Here is a 17,464-nt window from a genome sequence, read left to right on the forward strand (position 1 = left end):
ATTAACCTTTTGATCTGAGGTGAGCGCGGAGAAACTTTCAGCAGATGAACATTAAAACAGCTTTCTAGCGTCAAACTCTGCACATACATCATTCTGCACACTGAAGCGCAAACATCCAACTGAAGAAAAACACATTTCTGAGAGGGGACGGGGACTTAAAGCCTCCATGCTGCCTCGTTGAAAGCTGACAGGCCAGGACACCACAGAGAGACACAAGACTGACGGAAAGCACCACCTCCACCTTCCCTCTGCGGAGGATCCTGTTTCACTCGAGGCCCCGGGTTTGTTGTCATTCCCCCGCGGCCTACAAGCTAAAATGTTGTCTTTCATGTCTCCCGTCTCACTTTACCCCCTGCCATCCTTTTCCTTCCTCTGTTGTTCTTTTCCAGTTCCAGCGTTGGCGCTCTGAAACGTAAGGTGATCCATTCCGTCGGACAGGAAGGTCTCGGCACGTGAGGTCAGGCCCCTCGTCTGGAGGCCGCACGGCAGCAGCTCTTGGTCAGAGCCAAGGTCAACGTCAGGCGTGTGCGTGCGGATGAAATACAAAGACAAATGAGGTGATGGAAACCTGAGTCACATTCTGTAAATCCCTCAGATGGTCACCCATGAGAACGTATGTTTAGCTGGAAAAAAGACAAGAGGAAGAGGTTGTGCCTGAGAAACAACCAACACGCTACCTGCCGTGCTCTCGGGGGTTTTGATAAATGGTGTGTCTCTGGTGTTTAAATGTGGGATGAGTTTCTAATCTCTCCATCGGTGATGCTCCGCCTGCAGGTCACACAAATATAGACGATAACAGCACTTCATATAGCTATAAGGATTAGTATAAACAGCATTCATCATAATTCAGTTTGGTAATGTGGCATGTCGTAGTGTTAGTTCTCCCACGTGCCTGCTGCTTTATAAAGTGCCATGTTTTACAGTTGGACTACTCCAGAGGAATACACCCTGAAACCCACCACGATGATGAATGTATGTTCCCATGCCGTGATGTATTACCCTCCAGACAATGTAAAGCCGCTTTAACTGAATGCTAACTTTTTCCTGGTGTGGTTTGAATTGTTCATGTTAACTAAAAGAAAGGCTACGACTGGCTTTGACTTCTCATAAAAGAGTTTTTAAAATGATTTTTGTCTTTTAGTCTCCTGAGCTAAGCAGGTTTTTGCAAGGTCTGACCAACACTTTGATCCAGAGCAAAATATCAACAATCAGTGACGATGTTCTTTACAAAATACAGTGTAAATATTCATGGTCCCCAGAAGATGGATCCTAATGATGTTTGTGACCCCCCTGACCTTTCGTTTAGCACCACCATCAGGCCAAAAATATCCATTTGCACACAAGATATCTCTAATTATCTGAAGACAATCAAGTTTGCTGAGCCCACTCACGCTCTCCAGAGGATTGACCCTTTTGATTTTGGACAAAAATTATTACAATTCATCCTGTAGGGAACCAAATTTCATGGTGAGCCGTTGAGACCAAATCAACGCTGGTGTCCAGATGTTCTACCTGATACGTAAAGAGAGAGGAAGAGGAAAAGTCAAAGATTCTTAAAACCACTTAAAGTTTAATAACAATCCATCTAATTTTTGTCGAGGTATTTCTGTTTGGACCAAAGTGGAGTATATATATATCGTCATTAGCCGTGATTTAGCATGGCTAAAAATCATCTGTATGTAATATGCAGCCCCCTCATGCTGTATTTCGGGGAGTGATAAATATTGCGGCCTCTAGGGGAGTTAAGATTATTAACCTTGATAAGTTTGTGGCTTTCTTTGTGTTTTGTTAATACAAATATGTAGAATTAAGTAAAAATCCTGGTAAGACTTCTACTAAAAAACTCACCACTAGCTGAACCAAAAGTGGTCCATCTGATATAAGATATTTGGCTCACATGTCACCAGAAAGGTACATTTAATTTTGAAGAATAGAACAAAGTAAGGTTAATAATTCATCTGTTTACCAGGGACATACACACTATATTTTATCAGATGTAGCTCTTTGTATACAGGAGAACCTGATCTATGTGTACTGACCTGATACAGATTACAGGACGCTACAGTGCTGATCAGCTTGAGAACAAATCAAACCAAGTGAGGAAGATGTTTAAGCACGAATCTGGGAATAATTGTATAGAATCAACTAAATCAAAACCAACAAATCAAAAGAATTGGCTTGTTTTTCTGCTCTTTATATCTGTAGATAACAGTGGCATTCATAGCTCTAATTTATTATATATGATAATATAAGATCATATTTATAATATATTGTTCCAGTTGGTCATAAGGTGAGAAATCAGATAAAAACAAGTATATAAAAAAAGACCTCTGTATGATTGTCCAGCTTCTCCCAGCTTGTGAACTGGATATTGTGTTAAAACACAATGGGTAGTCGTGACCTCAGGTTGAATGAGAGGTTGAAGAAGCAGTGGTATCAGAGTTGTTGATCCAATCTTAACAACACTTGAGAAAATTGCACATAATAACCATTTTAAAGAGAGGAAAACAAAAAAAAAAAACGCCTTCATCAGAGGTAAGATGTGACATAAAAAAAAAAAATCTAGGCCCTTAAGTTGGTGGTTAAAGAATCAAAAGATTGTATTGAGTACGGGATAATACACCACCAACAACAACAAAAAAAATACACCAATGCGTGTGCAGTCTTGCGTTCCTCAGGATCTTCATGTACGCATTAGCCCATATTTATTAAAGGATTTTTATTCTTAACCACCCACTTGAATGCCTGGAGTTGAATGTTTTATACCACACCCTGCGTGTGAATGAAGGCATATTTTTTCTGTTTCTCTCCCCTCCGGGAGCACCAGTGAGTGTAGGGAAACATCACAGATGAGAAGTTTCTCCTTATTACCAGTTTTGAGTGACGTACATCTTTTTCATGATATGCCTTTATGTTTCCCAGTATAACCCCCCCCCCCCCCCCCTCAGCTTTCTACTGTCATTGATCACCTTTATCAGCTTGGAGAGCTTTACTGAAGAGCACCTGGTTTTCCGCTGCTGTTGGAAGCGAAAACGTTGCCCAGCTTTTCCCAGCTGGAGAAGGGTTTAAATGAATGATTCTAATGATTTTTTTTTTTTTTTTTTTTTAGTGAGACGCACTCAGCAATTTATGTGTGTTATTGTAAACCCTGACAGTTTAGGATAAATCTTTGCGGTTAGCGCTGCATAAACACCGTATACTCTTGTATCTTCCCAGAAACATAACGTTTTTGACCCAGAAAGCTGCACCAGTGAACGGATAAATGTGGATCACAGGATAAATATTTAGATATCTCGGACTGATGGACGAGCTGAAGCCGTTCTCTTGGCCGGCCTTCCTCCCGTCTCCCACCCCCGGGACACGGGAAACCAGTTAAAAAGACATTTCCAAACATCCATGTCCATTGCAAAATCTATTACGCTGACGTCAGGAAGCATTAAATGTGAGCTGACTGAGAAGACACTGTGCAGCCTCTGAAGAGCACTTACACACTAAAGCTTGTAGGTGTCAGATTTTCAATTGGTGGATATCTCATTGTAGAGCCAAACTCCCACAGGCTGTGATCACAGATATCAACACAGTATGGTTGATATAGTTTAACAGATGTAGATTGTACCGACTATTTATAGCCTAGCGTATATTAAGTGGCAACGATGTCTTTTAAATTTGACTGTTTATTAGTGTAGTTCAGTATTTTATATTCAAGGTGAAGGAAACAGCGACAGGCTACTAAGGTCTACCGCCACAGTAGTCGTCCTGTGAGGCTTTAATACTCGCTACGCTTCAGAAAACCAAATCATCGGATGGATGAAAAATGGTGGATAAACCGTCGGCCATTTTAGGACTCAGCTTGTCAGGATCAGCTGTAGCCTCGTTCAGTGGTTCTCAAACTTTCAAGGAACCCTAAACTGACACAAGCTAGACCACAAACCCCCTCCTCCCCCCATCTAATGAGATTTTGTCCCAGGGTCCCCCATCTAATAAGATTTTTGCTTTTAGATGCTTAATAGTGACGCATTCTGTCATTGTGTTACTTATGGATGGAGTTATAGTGAAAATAAATGATTCTCCTTTTTGCTGGGGAACCACTGGCCTAGTTTGTCAAACTCCTCTTACTGTTACTCAGTCTAAGCTGTATTTTGTCTAGTTTTTTCAAAAGACATTTGTACCACCCGCTCCTATCTCTTTTGTGGAGCAGTTTATTGTCCGACATAGGAGGTTAAATAAAACTAAACGATCCAACACAGCTAATAAGCTACATTAGCTTTATTCCATTTTGGACTCTCCGGTTCTCCGTTCCCATCAAAGTCAGCACAGTTAAGGCAGTTTGCTATCCGTCAACGGGATGAATTAGCATGTCAAAGATCACTCAAGTACAAATTGACCGAAAACTGCAAGTAAATCCAATGACTTCGGTGATTTCATTGACATTATTGATTTTTGGCGCAAAATTTAGCCGCTGTGACCAGGCCTTAAAGGTGCCCTGTGTGGTGTTTTCATGTGAGCAAATAAAAGTTATATTTACATGCATTGTGGGTATACTTGATGACGTTCCTTCCTCCTAAAACATGTTAAAATACTCAGTATGAGTGTACTCACTGTATACACTTGAGGCTTATTAATCATTAGTTATGATGTCACAAATCCTGCTGGGAGCTACACGCCTTAAACTCAGATTTCAGTGAGCAGACAGAGAAACTTTCCTCCTTCGCCAGATAAATTTAAACAGCCTTCTAGTGTGAAAGGCTGCGTATACAGTATATTATTGTGCACAGTGAAGTGGGTGGGTGGGGACTTTAAGTATTTTAAATCCTGCATTGTTTACATCCACAGTTACTAGCTTACAGTCTTTCTTCCTCACTGTGTTTGCTGTTGCGTTGCTGTGTTTCCTGTAGATCACTTTGGATAGTGTGAAAGCACCGGCAGGGACTGTATATTGTGTTATCGAGGCAAACGAAACACGGACCAGCTTGTAAAATAAAACTGCTTCATAGCACTACTACTGGTCAGAAACTCCACTCGCCGCCTTTAAGGTAGGTCCTACTTTATATCTTCTGTATCAGTTTTGGGTTAACAGATTCCTGAATTCATTGTGTTTAATGAAACCACCAGCAAATCTGGGATTAGATGATATTCCAACATTGAAAAACTGTACATTTTGCACAAAGAAGGGGGAGGTTAAAGGGGGGCAGCAGCTCATATTTGCTTCAGAGCCCCCCTGCAGGTTAATCCGGCCATGTAGTAGTGGTAGCAGTAGTTGCAGCTGCAGCAGTGGTAATAGTAGCAATAATCATGGCAGTAGGATGAGGTGTAACTGCAGTGGCGCTGTTAGTAGTAGCTGTAGTAGTAGTAGGAGCAGTAATAATGGTAGTAATACATGTTGTGAGGCCTCTGCTGTAAGTTCAGATCACTCTGCTATAAGTTGTGTGAATGCAGCCTGTCCGGGCCTGCCAGTAGCCGATGGGCGGAGCGTTGCTTTTATAATGACCAATGGTAAGAGCTGTGTGAGTGGAAGAAGCAGCAGATACAGAACCTTCTGCAACAACATGCGGGTGTTATGACAGAAACAGAGAGCGAGCCAAGAAACACTCTCCAAACTGATAATGATACAGGCGAGTCGGTAGGGAGACGAGAAACATTTACACATGAAAGACAGGTTTCTTTATTAGACTAAATAGAGTACTTGAGTAATCTCAACGTTAAAATAAAGCATTAGTATCTGGTAGGAGGTTAGTGTTGGAGTAAAGCTGTTTTTCTATCACTACTTTAAAGGGACGTAATATATATTTTAATAGGTTTGATGTTTAAAGTCTCAGTTTGATCATTTTTTTAATACTGAAAAATACAACATCAGATGTTTAGGATATGATAATCATATTGTATGCAAAGCTAAAATGCTTTAACCCTTTAAACATTTATATTTAAGAGAATATGTGAGGTCGTATTTCTATATATTGAAAGGAAATCGGGCGTTTGGGGTTACGTACTTCTCTAAAAATGGAAACACAAGCTCTTCACAATGTTGGGAACACTTCAGTTCAGTGTTAGCGATAAAAAAAATGAAGTGTGGTGACTTAACTTTATACTCTACAAACAGCTTATTGTATTTAAATTAAATTAAATTTGCTACTAAATGTAGATACACATGAAATTTAGTCCAAATCTTCTCACATTATATGTAATATTTCTGTATTTTAATTGTATTATACATATATTTCTTATGTATTATAAGGGTATTCATGATTATTATAAAAGTGGATTAAAATATATTTTAAATTCACACACAGTTCATTCTGGTACAAAAAGATGTGCTTACATACATTAGTAGAGCCTACTATGTACATTGTTAGTAAATCAGAAATAACACACTTTAAGTACATTAATCATAAGTGCACATGGACGTTAACTAAATATACTGAAATTAACTGGCTTTAGTGTACTTTTTTAAAAAATTTGGAGTAATTTCCCCACAATTACAAGTTTTTACCACATTTACCACAGTGCTCCAGTCACTGTAATAAAATAAACGACCTAACTTAACAACCTAATTAAAACTATATAAAGTTTAGTGTTATGATTTCTGTATTTATTTCACCAGGTGTTTGGTTGTAATGTGGATTTAAACCTGCAGCAGCTCTTCTCACTTATAGAATATATTTTACGTGTTTTTTATTGTAAATTTTGTCTTTCTTTTTTTATATTTTATTTAGGAATACTTCATTTTGTGTTTATTTGTTACTGTTATGCAACACAACACTAAAGCACATCCCTTATATGTGCAAGCTGACTTGGCAATAAACCTGATTCTGATTCTGGATAACAGGTTCAGATGTATAAATCTGGAAAACATTGCTCTCAAAAATATAACATACTGGTGCAATTTGATTTCTGACTTCTTTTTTTCTTTCTGTCTTTCTGTCTTTATTTTTAACCTTAAAACACTCATATAATAATATCAGGAAGCATTTTTTTTAATTTGTCATCAAAGAAAAGCAATTTTTTGTCTGTTTTTCATTATCAGTGTTTATAATGTGTGTGATCTTTGTGTCAATGTTTTTCGTGCAAAATTCCACTGAATTTACACAGAACACTCTTCATCTGAGCATCTGCTATTCCCACAGTATATCAGCATGGCCAGATTTACCACCGTGGTGTCCAAAGTGTGTTCCCACAAGCCCAGAGCACCAATGTAGGAACAAACCAAAGGTAAAACAAGGAAAAATGATCGCTATGATCTGTTTATTGATCATTATGGTCCCTGTGTAGATCCATTTTGTTCTTCATGTCGGAAGTTTTGGTGAGACTAAAAGAAAATGTTAAGAAATCTCTGAAAATCATAATAAAAATGAGGGGAAATCCAGAGAGTCAGGCTGCAACACAGATCAGCTGCAGCAATGATGTTAGGGGTGAGGGACCTTTTAAATAAAACACTCTGTGGTCTGTGGCTGAATTAATCAAACCATGTGTCTACAGTATATCAGTGTTTTACTCTCTAAAGTATGATCCTGCATACAATCAAACACTTACACACTCTCCAAACTTGAAATTTAACTCAGAAAGGGCATTTAAGGGCAGATATAAATAAAGTGTTTTAACAAATCAGATTAAAACTTAGTCATATCAGTACACACCCACACACACAGCATACTGTATACAGAGTGATGACTGCTGTCTGTTTGAGTGGGCAGAGTCAGAAAGCAGCTGTAGCCTTTGGCTGTAAACACATCAGCAATGAACTAACTGATGACAATGACACAAGTTTGTGTGAGTAAGTGTGTGTACTGTGTGTGTGAGTAAGTGTGTGTGTGTATGTGGGTAGGGATGATGGCCTTAAGGCATCCTGTTGCACGCATTACCACCATTAATTTAGATATGAGTAGTGTTATTAGGGGAGCTATGCATTGGCAGGAGGAACAATAGTTCACAGAATTACAACTTCTCATGTAGGAAATAGTAGTTTTTATACCTATACTACTGTATTATTATAAGTAATGTAACCAAGTACATTTACCCAAGTGCAAATTTGAGGTATTTATACTTGTATGTTCCGATTTCAAAGGAAAATATTGCATTTTTCCACTGCATTTATTTGAAAACTATATTTACATGTAAATTTGGACTTTTTAACCTACAAAACTTATGACCAGTTTATCCTTATATAAAACCTTGAACTGTAAAATGCTGCTAACATGTTTATGCATCAGTTATAATAATGCAATTGTATTGTATATAATAATATAACTGACAAGGGTCATTTAGCTGTATAATGAGTATACTTTAATTTTTGATACTTCGATTTTGAATGCTGAATATTTACTTGCAATGGAGTATTTTTGCAGTTTGATATGACTACTTTTATTGGAGTGATGAATCTCAATATTTCTTCCATCACTGATTATTTGGTGGTAATGGTAGAAGGAGCAATCCTAGTAGAAACTGTGGTAATAACAGTACCAGTACTAGTTAAAGTAGCATTAACATTACTACCAGGACTTCAGGATGTTTAAGTTAAAGTTTACTGGTGAAACTGACATTAAGAGGATGGACAAACATAACAGAAGTGCCTGTAAAATTACATGTAATTCATTATAACTGCAACAAATATTAGCTCGTTGAGAAAATTGTATTTTCGACTTTTTCAGGTAATTTTTGAGGTTGTGGTTTGAAATAAAAGATGTAATGTGTTATTTTGAGGTTTGACCAAGAAGACATTACTACTACTACTACTACTACTACTACTATTATTATTATTATTATTATTATTATTATTATTATTATTATTATTATTATTATTATTATTATGGCTGTATCGGGACCTAGCAGGTAGCGATGTTTACCTGACAGACGCCTCTCTGTCTCGTCTTTATTTGCATTCATCAGTCTCTGTCCTGCGGCCGGGCAGCACCTCTGGGCGCACAGCTTATCAGCTCTCTGTTTACTTCTCAATTAATCCTCATTAGTAAGGAGGAGGCATTAGGCTGCACCGATGGAATTACTTTTAACTGTTTTGTCCCAAACAGGAGATCAGTTGGTTTAACAGCTCAGACTGACAGATCTCAATCTGAGGCAGAGAGACTCGCCGTCTGGCGCTGAGAGGAGCCGGAGAGACGCAGCGATCTCTGCGATAACAGCGATATTTATGCATGGATATTTGTTCTATCGGATCTCAATAAATCAAGTTTTCTTTAAGATTAATTACGCAGACTTTAATTCGATTGAGAAAAACAAAACGCCAACTTGTGCGTAAAATCGGTATTGAATTATTAATAGAGTTAAAGACCATGACATAGACGTTTATTTTGAAGATAATTATATTTTAAAATATTAAATCTGGGGAATCTCTACATTTCTTAACTGTTAATCATATTGACTAACTGTTAAACTTTTATCCGGCTCTGCTCCACTTTTACGCAGAGACCTGGATCAGAATAAACGAGGTCTGGTGTTTCAGTAGGAGATTTTATAGTCAATATGGCTGCTGTTTGTTCTCAGTTTTAGCCGCTGTCTCACATTAGGACATGAGTGTGGGTATAATTATACAAGAATGGGTTTGGGGAAACAACTGTTCTCAGGCTAGAGGAACAATTACGCGCACGGAAAAACAGCAATTGATGCCATCCCCTCCCTAATTTTCACACAACTCCCATAATGTTTATATTCTGAAGACTTATACCAGTAAATAAGTTGGCAGGTTTCTGTCCTGTAAATGTGAGTGTAGTCTGAAATTAATCCATGGGTGCGTTTTTTTTTAGCCCCCGTTTGTGCGTAATGGCTAATTAACTGCTCCAATTAAGCTGTACGACCTTAAACAACAAAGAAAAGAATAATTATTTCCTCCTAAACATCACATGCAGTCATTTTTTTAAAAAAAAACCAAACCTGTAGACCTATTGTCGATTTTTTTTTTCCAATTAATGGATTGATGTCAGGAAATAGTGAAAACACTAGAACCCAAGGTGACATTTTTTGTCCAAAAAATAAAATAAAAATATTGAGCTTAAAATGAATTCAAACCGAGAAAAATCCCCAAATTATCACATTTGAGAATCTGGAACAAAATAAAATGTAACAGTGTTGCGTAACAAAATGCAAAAATAAACTTATCTGATCAACTGAGCTTCAACACTAAACCAAATTTTTGAGCTGAAAACGAAACCTCATCGGGGCAGATTTAATAAATCACTGTCATTTCCAGAGAGATGATTTATAACCAAGAGCTGCAGCACTGAACTCTGAATCTGAGCAGAAGTATTTCTATTATATTATATTTCTGTCAGGACTTTACTTTCCACAGCGGTGCGTAAAAAGGAGGAGTTTTTGCGACCTTTTGACACTTTGATCCTGTAAACTCAACTGTTATCTTCCAGTTTTTCTGAGATATTTGTGACGTTTCCTCCTAAATATTTATTCCAGGATCACTGCAGTAGTTTTTTAGTTCAGGATTAGACTGTTACCTGTGAGAATAATTCCGGTCTGGACTGAAATAACACCCTTATACTGACATAATAGGCGACAGGACACGAACCTCGCCCCCCCCTCCCTCTCTCTCTTTCTCACCGGGCTCCCCCTTAAAATTCTCCATTTTCTCCATCGGGATAAATGGTGAAACTTGTAGCAATAATACCCCCTTCTTTCACACAAACGCCTCCCCGCTGCCATCACCTCCAGCCCCGGCTGCCCCTGAAGCCTCGCGGCTGGGGATCTCGGAGAGCTTTTCTCCGCGAACACAAAAAGCCTCCTAAAGGGGAACAAAAGTGACCACATTTTTCCTCCATGTCCCCTTCTCCGCGCAGAATAACCCGCTGCCTGTCCCTCAAATGGGAATATTAGGACGTCAATCTCACGGCCCCTGTGCGCTTTTGTCTTTGCTGAGTGCCCGGCTCTGCCTACCACACACCTTTTGTCCGACAATCCAATAAGCCATTATTGCCGGTCTCTAGCCCGGCTGCAGCTCGCTCTTCGGGGGTATTTTAGGTGCTTAATCGCGTCCTTTAAAGGACCTCAAATGGAGAATAACTTCCTCCTTTCACGTCGCCTGGCACCGGGACAAAGAGTTCCTGTGGCCTGGCCTCCTCCAGCAACTCTCCTCTTTATATGTTTATTAGTAAAAATTGCCACCGTGCATCTGATTCACTTCTGGGTACAGTGACCCCCACATGACATGATGAATATGTAGATGATTATTATTATTATTATTATTATTATTATTATTATTAATTCTGTTATTATTTAGAGGAGAAATGTTTTAGTTCTGTGATGAATTCTCAACAGCAAACTCAAAGTTTTACAGAAAAAAAATGTTTTTGTTTTTTTTTACCCGGATACAGAATCAAACGCACCTTTTCTCATTTCTCTGATTTATTTGAATAGATGTGAAATAGACTAAAACAATTCTCTGTTTAACAAAAAAAAAAAAAAAACCCAAAACAATTAAAGCAATTCATTCTCTCCATAGCCTAAAATATACCATGTTAAAAACAAACATTTAAAAAAAACCCCAAATCATCTGTTTTGAGTTCAAAAGGGAGAAATGCGCAAACCTATGCGTAATCCCCCCTCTGTGCTTCAGTCTCACGGTGCCAAACTAAAGCACCGGCAATTATTGGACCACAATAATGTCACCCAAGCTGTGACTGTTCAGATGCATCTGTGTGTGTGTACGTTCAGCTTTTTACGCACACTAATATCGGATATACTAGACTTGGAGTAGCCCGAAATCTGTGTCATCTCAACTGACAGGTGAATCCAAACTTACATCCATTATATAAGAAATACTGTTTTCTGGGCCGTTTTGACCAAGTTAACACACACTTCTAAAAGGTTGCGGGTTGACCAAAATGAAAGAGCTCCATTAAAAAAAAAAAAAAAAAGACACTAGTTCTGTTCTGGTGAGGCTACCAAGCCCGGATCCCCTGCAGGGAGCCCTGGCAGGGTGTGACCGCTGTCCCTTGATGTGTTTGGGTCTGTGGCGAGCCGCTGAGGCCGCTGACGTTTCCCAAGTTCATGTTCATGAAGGCGTTAGGGGTGCTGGACGGTGGAAAGGAGGGGATGCTGGTGTACGTGCAGCTGTAGTTGGTGTTGTAAGCGGGGCTGTTGTATGTATAGGCCGGATATCCGTTATAACTGTACGGGTTGGATCCGTACGGAGCAGCGGTGGCGTAGCTCTGTGCGCCGCCCAGACACGGCTTCCCATCTCGGACCAGCACCGGCACGGCGACGCGCCGCGGCGGGGGAGGATGGTGCTGCCCCGCGGCCTCCAGCGACTTGTCCTGCCGCTGGCGTTTGCACTTGTAGCGCCGGTTCTGGAACCAGATCTTCACTTGGTTCGAGGTGAGTTTCAGGGTGGTCGCCAGGTGCTCCCTCTCAGGGGCGGACAGGTAGCGCTGCTGCTTGAAACGCCGCTCCAGCTCGAAGACCTGCGCCTGGGAGAAGAGGACTCTGGGTCTCCGCCGGCTCCTCTGCTTCTGCGCCGGCCTCTCCGAGTCACCCTGCCCGCCCTCCGCTGCCTCCTCCCTGGACACCAGCCCGCAGCTCTCTGGGCAGGTTAGAAAGTCAGATAAGAGGCGTCAATATCTCTTGACTCAAATCATGAAATGTTTTATGTCATCCTGTGCAAAAAAAAAAAAAAAAAAAAGAAGATCCACATAATGCCAATTTTCGTAAAGTCCACACCCATCCGAGGTCGGTCACACTGTTTTAGAGTTTTGAACTGCAGCCACAAGACTTTTACACTAAACACTCAACTTTTCTATTCCAAAAAAATGTGTCACTGCAACAGTGAAACATGCTACCTTTTCCTTTTTTTACCTCTGAAATTCCTTATAAAACTGAAAAAAGTTTTTAACTAGAGTGCAACTTAGAAAGCAACATAAATTCCACAACAAAAAAACATCAAATTATAATAAAAATCAGAGTAAAAAATATAAAACAACACGAGGCTGATACATAAAGTGGAAAAAATCTCTCTTTTGTGTAAAATACAGACAGTTTTTAAGGTAAAGTTGCTCCAATCAGCTGCAAACAGAATTTTTCTTCAAACTGTTTACATCTAAAGCAGAATCATATGGACCCTGTGAGGCCGCGGTGTTTGACTGTGACTGTGTTTATTAGCTCTACTTCGCGGTGTCATTTCTTTTTTTTTACAAGCCTCTTTAAACTAATTGCCGGTTTATGGTCCACACATCATAACAGACTCCGCACAGCTGAACCACTAGAAAGTGTTTGACATTTCCAGACTTTACTGGATTCGTCTCAGGCTCTGGTCGCGGTAATACTGACTTCCACCATTTGATAGCTCTTTATTAGGATAATATCTGGTGTCTGGAGATGGAAGAGAGCCGTGAACGGGCCTCTGAGGTCAAGTCATGTCCTGCACAGATTAGAGTTTTATAAATATCTATAAAAGCAGGCTCTGTTTTAACTTTATCAAACGAGGATTTTATTTTAGTTTCTCCACTTTTAGACAACTTATGTTTTTGTTATTTCATCTTTGAGGTCGCTGAGTGATCAAATAATCAAGTTATAATTAAAAAAAAAAAGAGATAATGAGCTGCAGGATTATTTTTAAAGCACACAAAACATATTTTCTTTCTCCAGTTGGCTCACATTGTGTTTAAAGCTTAAATATCTATATCTATATATTCCGTTTTTATTTGTTTAGTGTACAACACTAAACTATTTAGTGCGAGTAACATTTCTACAATTCCGCCGTGACAGACGTCTGTTGTTTTTGTGGCCGAACATGCAAATCATTCTCTAGCTAGTGGAAATAAGAGATTTAACATTCAAAACAGCTGCTCGTATTTGTAATTTATCTTGTTCCATTTAGTCATTTTGTTTTTCCTTTTTAAAACGCTACTATTGATAATACGGTAATAATTATTATGTCCTTTGTTGCCTTTTGTTTGGCCTTTACAGTAGCAGCTTGTGCTTCAACTCACTGCTCTCTTGCTCCTCCAGCTCGGCGGCCTCCAGCTTGGCTCCCTGTAGGCTGGGGTGGACGTACATATCCGGGGACAGGCTCGTCTCACCGCGGTCCTCCTCCCGCACCGCCAGCGCACTGAGGTAAGCCAGGTTGTCTTCTCCCTCCGAGTAGGAAGGGCTGTCCCGGGCCCCGGCCAGCATGCAGGACGGCGGGGTTTGATAATGCTGCTGCTGCTGCTGCTGCTGCTGCTGGGGAGATCCAGCCAAGTGCTGCTGGGTGTGGGCCCGGTGCTGGTGCTCCAGAGACCCGGACTGTTGTTGCTGCTGCTGCTGCTGCTGCTGCTGCTGCTCCAGCTTGAGAATATCCTTGACAGAAAACGGCGTGGAGGTGAGCGGGCTCTGCAGCATCATGTCATCCAGCTCCTGCTCTGCAGCATCAAGGAAATGAATCCCGCCGAGTAACATGCACACCCCTTCTCCTTTCCCCACTCTTTCTCTAACAAATAATTGAGCCTAATAGCCCCTTCTTTGGTAATTGGAGATGCGTTAAGCCGCTGGAATCCTTCATCGCAGTAAATCGCACGAAAACATAGGTATTCGTCCCGGGTTTGTCCATGCAGGTCTCCTCTCTGACAGATATAATGTCGGCCTTTGTAAGTTTGGACCGGGGCGAAGGAGCGCCTCTGCCTCCTCTGATGTCAGGGGGAGGGGTGTGTGTGAAATGGAAAGTCCGTGTGGGCTGGAAGGGAAGCATTTGGAGAGCGAGAGTCAGAGAGAGGGAGAGAAGGTGGGGCGTACGTCACGTGTGTTCACGTACTGGTTTTGTTTTCGGACTTGTGTGTGTGTGTGTGTGTGTGAATATGGTGGACAGGGAAATGTACTGACACCACTGTATTTATCCTGAACTTCTCGCCATTCGCCTCAGCGACATTTTTTACGCACACATTTAGCAACTGGAAGCACGATGTTCTTGATTACAGTTGTATTTCTATAGCTTTCACTTTGCTTCCTGGTGTTTTGAAAGATAATTCTAGTAGTTTTCATCATTCCACAGTCGCTGGGTACGATGGGGTCCTCGTGTTGGTTCGTGCGTAAATCTTGGAGAGACGCACGGTGCTGCGCAGCCGGTGGCACGTCAAGGTCAACGGTCAGGTCAAGGGACAATAAAGTGAGAAGGAACCCTGCAGTTTACTTAACGCCTCAGTGGTTCATAAAATGTTAACAAGGTTAATGTTATCCACAATCTCTCATCATGACGCAAAGCAACCACTGTGATATACTGTGGTATACTGGCGGAGGGTTTGTGTGTAATGGTTTATCAGTGAAAATAAGATATTGAAGTAAGAATGTTGCCATGAAAACTAACCAGAACCTGGATTTCAATGTAGAGATTTAAGTTTAAGAGACGTTGTAACGTTTTGCGCTCAAATTGGCCTGAATTCATTAAACAGAAGGTTGGATATTGTCAAATTATAACACCCTCCCCTCCCAAAACCAAACACATCAGCTAGATAAACCAGTGTCCAGCATGTAAAAGATGCTTTCATATTTCCAGTAAATCATTCATTTGTTGAGTAAACCCCTCTGCAGGCCGCTTCCACCTGTTGCTCCTTGATAGCGAGACATCTTACGTCGGTTTGTTCAAACTTCCCAAAACTAATGTTGATTTAAAAAAAAAATCCCAGCGGAAATCTATAAACTTCTAAAGACCTTAAATACTTCAGACTGAAATATAAGGAGATGGTTGAGATCAAATACTGCAGAAAACATCTAGAAATCCCCCTTTTTACGCAACAGTTTATTGGACACATTGGTATGACTACTTCAGTTTTGAATATATTACTCATTCAGTAGACTACACAGTCAATAAAGCGTCTAACTCTCTTGTCTCCTCAAAACTCCAACATGCAAAGTTTAATTTTACCCTCCTGTACTGTATTCTCCCCGCTGTCGGTGTCTCTGCGTCCTCTTTATCGCGGGTGTTGTATTAATAACCGCCCTGGGCCGATAAGCAGGGCCCCCCGGGGCAATTAAAATTCCTCCAGGAAAACTGACCGACGTTTTTAGCCCGGCCTAATCTACTCCTATCAGCTCCCCTTTCCGTTTTGCAGCGGGACCCTTCGGCCCCTGTCAGCCCGCTGCCTCTGCTTACTCCTGCGGGTTTTTTCCTACCCGGACACACGGCAGGTGGACCGGTGCCTTGCTGCTGGGCTCAGAGGCAGAAGATGGAGGTAACAACATGCACCAGTGTTAATAAAGAAAATACTGCTTATTAAAACATGAAATACTCACAGTGACATTTCACATTTATATAATTCTATCCTGCTTTTTAAACATTTTAAAATCTCTGTCTGGTTAATGACTACATTTGATAAACCAATTTAATTCTACAGGGATATGTCATTATTATATTATTGATGAGGATGTTGAGGAAGGCCTGGCTTGGGTGTCAAAGATTGTGATTGGTCTTGGCTTTAAATTATGCATCTATATACTCTGTGGAGTAATTTGATACTAACTTAACTAAATATTAGATAAAAAGACGTTTTCAGAACAAAAACATCAATAAGTGAAGCTTCATTCTGACCTCCCATTACAGTTGATATTGTGTATAATGTATCTGATGGAGGTTCCTCTGTTACACAAACCACCCTGACATCAAATGAAGTGTCTGATATTCTTTCATACGCCAAACTTTTCCATCACTGAGGAAATATATCCTCCTTAAGAAGCTTTAAAGCTTTATTATAGAGGACAATGTGCTTTTTTTTAAAGGAGGATATACTGTGCTGAAGTTGAAAAATGTTCAGAAATTGTACCAGAGAAGAGTTTGAATGTGTTGTGGTGTTTTAAAGGTCACTGCAGACACCAAATACATCTCAGCGTCTTTATTCGAGACGGTTTTCTCAACAAAGAAAAACATAACTTTAATGTTTCTCCCAGATTTTTTATTCTTGTCAGTGTGTAAAAGCCTCTATAAGAGCATTTGGACCAAGTTGGTCCACTAAAACTCTCAACCCAATTGCTGAAATTGTTTTTTATCCTGAAGCTCCATCATTCATTTCTGTCATTTATCTTCCTTCAGTCTCGTAATGAACTTGAGTAATGACAGTTTCATGCTCTTTTATTCTGTTTCAAACAATATAGACGTTTAGAGTATCGTAAAAAATGTTCTCTCAGTCTTTCAAACACAGCTACATTATTTTCTTCATATTAAAAAAAACGTGCATAAACTGGACTCTGTCCAGAGTGTCGTGGGAAGTGAGAATGAGAACTTTTTATTTGGCTTTTTTGGCATAATTCAAGTATTCAGTAGACTCAGCGATGTTGTTATAGTGATTGGCACAGCCCCAAAGTTTTGTGAGCTGGAAGGAAATTTGGAGATTTCACGACATTTGTGCACTGATGTAAAGATTTTGACAAATTATACATTTAGGGATTTGGGGGCGGGGGGGGGGGGGACGGTACTACAGATTTTGGGTCCACTAGAGATTTTTAGGTAAACAAAAATCACAAAATATGGGAGTGTTTTTTTCTTTTT

General features: G+C 40.1%; 1 protein-coding gene and 2 long non-coding RNA genes across 3 annotated transcripts; 2 read left to right on the forward strand and 1 right to left on the reverse strand.

Moving 5' to 3' along the window:
* Positions 1-2,327: 2,327 nt before the first annotated feature.
* Positions 2,328-14,049, forward strand: LOC122973594. Its single transcript, XR_006400093.1, has 2 exons — positions 2,328-2,373; positions 13,921-14,049. It is a non-coding gene; the product is annotated as an uncharacterized LOC122973594 (long non-coding RNA).
* Positions 4,698-10,012, forward strand: LOC122973565. Its single transcript, XR_006400084.1, has 3 exons — positions 4,698-5,033; positions 7,122-7,206; positions 9,021-10,012. It is a non-coding gene; the product is annotated as an uncharacterized LOC122973565 (long non-coding RNA).
* LOC122973135 (homeobox protein Nkx-2.5-like) lies at positions 11,522-14,850 on the reverse strand. Its single transcript, XM_044340491.1, has 2 exons — positions 13,941-14,850; positions 11,522-12,535 (listed from the first exon to the last, which is right to left on the reverse strand). The coding sequence occupies exons 1-2, from the start codon at positions 14,386-14,388 to the stop codon at positions 11,895-11,897; spliced, it is 1,089 nt and encodes a 362-aa protein (XP_044196426.1). The 5' UTR covers positions 14,389-14,850; the 3' UTR covers positions 11,522-11,894.
* Positions 14,851-17,464: the final 2,614 nt, after the last annotated feature.

Source organism: Thunnus albacares, chromosome 3 (genome assembly GCF_914725855.1).
Source record: "Thunnus albacares chromosome 3, fThuAlb1.1, whole genome shotgun sequence".
In the NCBI taxonomy this organism is placed as follows: Eukaryota; Metazoa; Chordata; class Actinopteri; order Scombriformes; family Scombridae; genus Thunnus; species Thunnus albacares.